The sequence below is a fragment of the Orbicella faveolata genome, unplaced genomic scaffold, assembly GCF_042242905.1.
Source record: "Orbicella faveolata isolate gen_17 unplaced genomic scaffold, um_ofav_v1 contig_47, whole genome shotgun sequence".
NCBI lineage: Eukaryota > Metazoa > Cnidaria > Anthozoa > Scleractinia > Merulinidae > Orbicella > Orbicella faveolata.
In genome coordinates this window covers 18,603,613-18,610,997 of record NW_028301577.1, presented here as the reverse complement: position 1 = coordinate 18,610,997, position 7,385 = coordinate 18,603,613, and the positions used below count along the sequence as shown (strand labels likewise).

Below are 7,385 nucleotides of genomic sequence, written 5' to 3'. Positions count from 1 at the left end.
CGATTTCAAATAGCCCTGATAGCTGCCGGGCAAAGCTTCCTGGGGCCGGAGAGGTATGGCCCTACCACTTACTTGGTGCCTAAACTACTTGAGCTTTGCGAAGCTCTAGTTTAAAACGAGAGAGTTGAATAACGCGAAATAGAAGAGATTCAGAAAGGACTGGGTGGCAGCCAAAATGACTGGCACGGCCATATTCGCGCGTCACATCAGAAAACAATACGCCCTTGTGAAAAGTAGCTCTTACTGAGTCTCCTAAGCAATCAAAGCAATCGACTAAAAACGAGTCTTGCTAGTTTTGATATAAATCTGGCTTTTGCAATAATAGGTTAGGAAATTCGTATGTCTGTTGGAGGCGCCCACCACATTTACCATTACGTCACTATGTGGGCCAACTGGGTTCGATTATCTTGGAAGCCGGGAAGATTCGAAGTTCACATCCAAAACTGTTAACTGCTGACGTTAGTTAAATGGGAAAAGAGGGATATCTAGAGAAATCTTGAAATAAACAGTAAATATTTGTAACAACGGCTTATTACAGCTTCATTTACGTGTTGTCTTGCGCTTTGTAGTTACACAAGTAGTTCCAGTATGTAATATGCGCGCTCTTCTCCGGTTTCAGGATTAATCAAAACTATAACAAAATTCTCGAACGTGATTGGCTATCAGCAGCCCGATTTGAGCATTAATTGGACAGTGTACGCGTTATGCTTGTAATTGGACAGTACGCGTCATTTTGCGCGCGCTGTTGCGGTGCACTTTGTTGAGTAAACTGCTGTGTTTTTCAGCATTTAGTACATAACGACGTTTTAAAATCGTTCAGCGCTCAATCGATGGTTTGTTCGTCTCTCGAATTTTGTCATAGTTTTGATTAATTGGTAACAGGGCTTCGCGTCGTCCAATTCGGTCTGTAATCATACTCGTGATTAACAAATCGGACTCCCGCTTCGCGGTCGTCCGATTTTGTTAATCACTCGTATGATTACAGACCGAATTGGACTCCACTCAGTCCTATTACCATTATTAATCAATTTTTTTCGTGTTCAAAATGGCTGAATGATTACGCTAATAGTGCCTACATGTCAACCGACAGACAAAACTGCAATTGCTGGTTGTCATGAGCTGAAGGTGTGCCTGAGACCTGCTAGTTTGGAATACTAGCTATTTCAGAATAAGGAAGCGTGTATCACAGATACCACATTCTCTCGCATGCAGGTCCTCATCACTGATTCGCTCTAGGGACTTGATTTATCTCTTCTGATTGATAATCAGCGCAGCAGCTAATTTAGTATTACACTGCCAAGCTTTAATTTTTCTCAGTTGTGCCTGGCAGACAGTTTTGTTTAACCTTTCATTTATAATAGCGGTTATCTATGCGTTGAGAGAGAATACAGGATACTTATTATAATCATAATAAACACTGCCTTGCGACTTGAACCAGAAAGATAAAGAGAGATCGAGTTGTTTTGGCGCTAAATTTTCAGTCTGTTTAAGTTTTCTGGAACCTTAAAGAAGGTAGTAATGCCGATAAGTCATAACTTTTCTCTGACGATTTCGCGCCAAAAAAAGCAATCTCTCTTTAACTAACTAGTGCTTGTCTTTAACGAGTGCATTTGCCTAAAATAGATGTATTTATTATTTATTTAGTTATACCATTTTCTCTAACTTGGTTATATAGAGCATGTCGCTATAGCAAGAAACTATTATCTATCGTAGTCTCTTGGTTATAATTATTGTGAAATTTTAGCCTCAATCTTTATTTTTTTCTGCAAGTTAATGAACCTTGAAATTCATCGGCTTGGTCCATAAAGATGCAAATAGGAACTCGACCAATATTGGCTCAATCTGGACTTCACGCTAGTTCAGCAGAACCTGTGTGATAACACGGGAAGAAACCAGTCAAACTATCTATTGAATTTCTAGCCCTCCTATTGGTTCTCTTCTCATCCGTTATCAGGGCATAACAGACAGCTGACCTTATTTGGTAAATCAATGTCTTGAGATCTGTTTACAATTTTGTTTGTCTTTGGAAGAATTTTCTCTAAAGGAGGTGAAATCATTAAATATACGGAGCATATTACCATGGAAATGTAATACAGACAGTTTGACGTGAGACGTGTAAGAAAGGCCTTATAAATGAACTACAAAAACGACAGACCGAAGACGAAATACAGCAAAGAATTTAGGCAAAGAATTTCGTTGAGAAAGTGAAGGATTTTCGACATGGTACTTTACGTAAATATACAAATAGATATTGCTTTCGTTAAAGTCTGTTATACCTGCCAACTCTCACACTTTAGAAATGACTTTGATTCATTAGGGTCAAGGGACTCTCATGGAAAAAGGACGGGGGTGCTCGTCGCAATTCGTAGGGGTTAAAAAAGCGGTTTTAGTACCTCTTAGGATTTTCAACCTCAAAAGGTACACAGCGGGAGTTTTTTGTGGTAGCTTTTAGGGTATTGAGCCGAAAAAAGGTCAGTGACAGTTAATGCCGGTGTAGCTTTAGAATTGATACCTCTTAGGGGTGAAAATCATTTCAAGCCATGCTCACAAAACAGGATCTTGGTTCATCTTACCGTTTTTTTCGAAATCTCCGACGAGCACCCCAAGCCTTTTTATATGGGAGTCGCCCAGGGGTTCGAAGACTTCGATGCCATGCCAACTGACGCCTTCGAACCAAACTCTCAAACTAGCTAAGAAAATTTGAGCCGTTACATCATTAGCTAACACCTACTCGAAGATATATATAGTGGAAAAATAAGGTTTGTGTAAATGACAGTATATTTGCCCAGTTCTCCAATTTTCTAGGTAGTTAAAAGTACTGGCCGCAACATTCCTGGAAATGTTCCAAACCCCGTAAATCCCTGGGATGTCCTCAGAAATCTCCGTACATCTTCGGATATGATCGGGTCTTCTTCGAAAACCCCACCACTCTTAGGATAAGAATCTTACTCCTTCCGGAAAAAAGTTGGCAGGTATAGATCATGTTTCGGAATATAGATATCCACGCTTTCAGCTACGACACTTGTGCAATATCCACAACGTACATACCAGTGAAGGAATCCCTCTTCTTCAGCGGTTTCACAACAAAAGCCACGTGCCTTCTTCTCTTATTAACCCGGTCATTACCGTCCTGATACTCGATATTTTCACAGTATGTCCGCGGAGATATATTCCGTCTGACAGGCGCCACAGAAGAATGAATTTTACAGGAGATAAGTCTCGTCAGACTCCCTCTAAACCTATCGTTCATTGCAACGTACACAATAGGGTTATAGATTACAGAAGCCTTAGCCATCAGCTCAGGGATTTCGGCTTCCCCGCTGTTGAACACGTGACTGCCCTTGAAAACTGCGGCGATGCTGACGAAGCAATATGGCGACCAGCTTAGCATGAAGACAATTATGGCTGTCACAGTCATGCGCACTACTTTGGTCATGTACAGCTTTTGTCGCAGCCGAAAGTCTCGGTTCTCAGGGGTGAATAATTCACGGCGCAGTAACCTGCAAAGTATGATATTGCCGATAACTAAGGTTTCCTGATCAAACATAGTGTGCCTTCAAGACTGGTACTCCTACTTTCACGTAATTGTTATCACTTCACTTTACAGTCTAATAGAGACAACATGTTTTTAAAGTTCGGAGCTAAACTAGTTCCCAAGTGATAAGAACCCTAGATTTTTAAAATTTGATGACATCTGAACGACGGGTAATCAAATAGTGACGAGTGAAATTAGGAAATAATCTCGCGCGAGGGAAATAATAAAAATTTAATTTGACAAAACGCAAGTGAATTTTTGTTTCTAATTTCACGAGTATGCCACTTGAAGACCTTTTAATATCATGGCTGACAAATTACGTTTATAATCGTAGGTTTTTGACTTGGTTATATATGGTTATGATTGTACCGAGAAATTTAGCGCCAAACGTTGCCATAGCAATTTTGTAATTTCACGTGTGAAAGTTTTAATTAACGCTGAAATTTTGCGCCAAGATTAAGGAGTAACTCGTCACCCATGAAATTATCCGCTATATCTTCATTGTTGAAAATTACTGAAATCTGAGCCGGCCATGCAGTTGCATTGATCCTAAATACAACCATCTTCTACTCACAAGTAGAACAAATCATAGAATTCAAAACCATAATTTGTCAATAGTACCTGTAGATTCCGTAGTAAGCCCTACACATTACCGAAAGAGGAAGGAAAAAGCCAACCACCACCAACACCAGACTATATGTCATCCCTGAAGTTGATTTGTCTGTCCAATCAGGTCCACAACTGATCCGCGCGGCACCTGGGGCAAAGCGACTCCAGCCTATCAACGGCGGAGACATAAATAGCAGTCCATAGAACCAGCTGCCAGCGATCAGCCATCCTATTTTCTTGTTAGAGAGTCGAACGTTGGGGTTTGCCTTGTGCAAGCTGTAGTTGATGACCAGGCTCATCTCTGTCAGAGTGATGATACCCGAGATTCCTACGGTTCCATTGATGAAGGCGTTCCACCTTAGAAGATGAGAATCAAATTAACTATGTTATGTTCTAGGTGATGTTCTATTCTCATGCAAAAATTTCCTAGACCTTAGAATGTGCGATTCAAATTTACCATGTCATGTTTCAAACAATGTTCTATTCTTATTCAAAATCTCCTATTGTTAGAAGTCGTGTTTCAAAATTTCTGTATAGTACGCCTTAATTTTGCAGCTTTACTGCAAAGAAAAAACGCCCTAAAATTATGATGCGCACCCCCCCCCCCCCCTCTTCTGAGATGAAGCCTTCTTCTTCGTATTCACTTTTAAAATTTGTTTTCCTCACCAGTCAGTTACGCAATTTCCTAGTGGTGCACCCTCTCTAAGAAAAATCCTGGATTCGCCCCCGTGCGTAGGGTTAAGTGAAACTCCCTTTTTCATTGTGACTTACATGATGTAAGGAATGGCAAACTAAGATTGCTTCGGCATATTTGACTATTTTTCCGCATCAAAATTTAGGGACAACTAACAAATGGCACCAAATTCAACACCTTCATTTAGTTCCGCACCTGCAGGTCGGATCGTCTTCACCAACTTGTCCCCCAGTCAAGAGAAGAGTCATGACGACCGGATATCCCAACACAATGATGATGAGACTTCCTATAGACAAGTTAATCATGAGAGGGGTCAGAGCTTTACGGACATGCTCCGGTTTGCGTAAGATGAGAACCGTCAGCGCGTTACCAATGAAGCCAATAGAGAGGATGAGAAACATTACTATCCCGTATGTTAGGTACCAAGCGTCATGCCAACTGAAAATGGTTCCATGTTCCTGCTCCTTTGAATTTGACATGTTTCTTTGTCAAGGAGAACTGAAATGTTAAATGTCTTTATCGCTGCACTTCTTGACTTGTCTAAAGAACAAGGTTTCTCGTAAGTTCTGTGTTTAATAAAGGAAAATGAAGAAGTTTAGCAAGATGTATCATTAAGAGATGCTTACTAATAGCCATTTCCATTTCCAAATGCCAATTTTCATGATTTTTAAAAGAATCTCAACATTACAGGTTGAATTCGTAAAAAAGAGCTGCGCAGAAATTTAAAATTTCAAACCACTACTAAGACTATATTTCTACATTTGCTTTGCTCGTACACAATCTTTACCTTAACAGCTTTGACAGCCGGATTACTGAGGGTAGCGTGGCCGAGTGGTTTAGGGAGCTGGTGTTGTAATCCAGAGGTCCCGGATTCAAGGCCTGCACCCTGCCGCTAGCTGGATTTGTTTCTCGGTAGTCCCGAGTTCAAACCCTCGGTCACGCTTTGTAAATAGCCAACTGGTCTGCCTCCTGGCAGTTGGGATTTTTAACTATTTTACGTTTATTTGAAATATTTGTTCGTTTGTTTCAGTGGCATGCTTGTAAACTATAGCTAAGCTTAGTGCTTGTATTGCTAAGTGCATAATCACTCTAAATAAGATTTACATTTTTTTTTTTTACTCTCACACAACTAAGTAATTAATGTTTACAAATTTCTGTTTTTGTGGATTTGGTTTCGCCTAAAGTTTTTTCCTCTCTCAAGTTTAGAATTAAATAGGGAAATCTTGGTTTAAGCTCAGATTAGTTGACTTAGATTCTCGTGACATTTCCAAATTGAGTAAGCTTTTAGTCCAACTTTTTCCGTTGATATGATATCTAAAAAAGTTTGAATCTGTGTTCCTTCTTGTATAAATGGCCTTATCAAGGCGATGAACATTTTAAATCTTTTAGTACACGTATTGTCATCGGCAGTTATCTTTCAACTTCAAAATCGCTCGGGGTATAACTTTTTTTCATCAGTGAAGATCCTAAGTGAAGTAAAATTACCGTAGTTGCTTTCACGTTTAAGAAATACTTACTTCTATAATGTTCCTCTATTGGAACATTCTCACTCTCAATATCTGTGAAACATTTGGTCACGAAGAATTTGAAGGAATTAAAAGGTTGCCAAAAATTAACATATCCTCTAACTCCGTGATTTGAGTGAGATATATTGCTTGAAAGGACAAACCCTTCCTATACCCACACTCTCAAGATCTCTCAAGTTTGCGACGTTAGGCTTTCACACTGTCAAGAAAACACATTATGTTTTCATTGCATATAAGGCTGATTTTCCGAATATTAATGACAAATCGCTACCTGATTCCTATATAAGTCCAACCTATTTTTAACCCTTATTTAAAAATCCTACCTCAAACTGATTTAGTCAAAGGACAGTTTCATGACCCCAAAAGGTTAAACGTTGTTTAACCCCAAAAGGCAAACCGCTGCTTAAAAACATGAAAAAAAAAAAAACATCCGGATAACTTTAAACGGCTATAAAAGTGTATCATCTTGAAGTAAGTGTGAATGAAACAAATTAACTCGACACAGTGGCCCATTGCTCTAAATAATACTCAAATTTCTTTTAAGTACGATTCGGAGATAAAATGTTCTGCTATGAAATTAATCTTTTATCAGTCAGAAAAGCCATCAATCTTCCGCTAGTATGGAAGAGGCCACCTGCAGTCATGTTTATTAGCTTTTCTGCCGTCTCTTCTCAGCTTGTATTTCGGTGAATGGAAGAGATTAAAGTCATGTTAAGAAATTAGTTCCAACTGCATGAGGTCGAATCGGACGAGCAAATTGCATGTAGTCAAAACAAAACAGAGCAGGTTTGATTCCGCAAATAGAAATCTCTTTGAAGGAACTAATAGTGGGAAAAAAATAGACAAACGTTACTTTTACGGTTAACCGTTAAAAAGAAGGGCCGCAATACGCTTAATTTTAGGAGAGTCATGCCGTTGTTATTTGCCGAAAGATTAGTAACCGGAAAACATCAAGTATGCTTCTAACCAAAATATGAATAATAAACATACGTCCATAACATGTCAGTGGGAAATGACCAAT

General features: G+C 39.4%; 1 protein-coding gene across 1 annotated transcript; it reads right to left on the bottom strand.

The window, feature by feature from the left end:
* Positions 1–1,262: 1,262 nt before the first annotated feature.
* On the bottom strand, positions 1,263–5,340 carry LOC110040817 (visual pigment-like receptor peropsin). Its single transcript, XM_020746089.2, has 3 exons — positions 5,034–5,340; positions 4,157–4,501; positions 1,263–3,500 (listed from the first exon to the last, which is right to left on the bottom strand). Exons 1-3 carry the CDS (start codon positions 5,315–5,317, stop codon positions 3,014–3,016), a joined length of 1,116 nt encoding a protein of 371 aa, XP_020601748.1. The 5' UTR covers positions 5,318–5,340; the 3' UTR covers positions 1,263–3,013.
* Between the last annotated feature and the right edge of the window lie 2,045 nt (positions 5,341–7,385).

Coding starts and splice junctions, on each gene's coding strand:
- LOC110040817 (XM_020746089.2), bottom strand. CDS start 5,317: ATGTCAAATTCAAAGGAGCAGGAACATGGAACCATTTTCAGTTGGCAT. Junction 4,502..5,033: donor GAAGACGATCCGACCTGCAG/GTGCGGAACTAA, acceptor TCATCTTCTAAG/GTGGAACGCCTTCATCAATG. Junction 3,501..4,156: donor GCTTACTACGGAATCTACAG/GTACTATTGACA, acceptor CATACTTTGCAG/GTTACTGCGCCGTGAATTAT.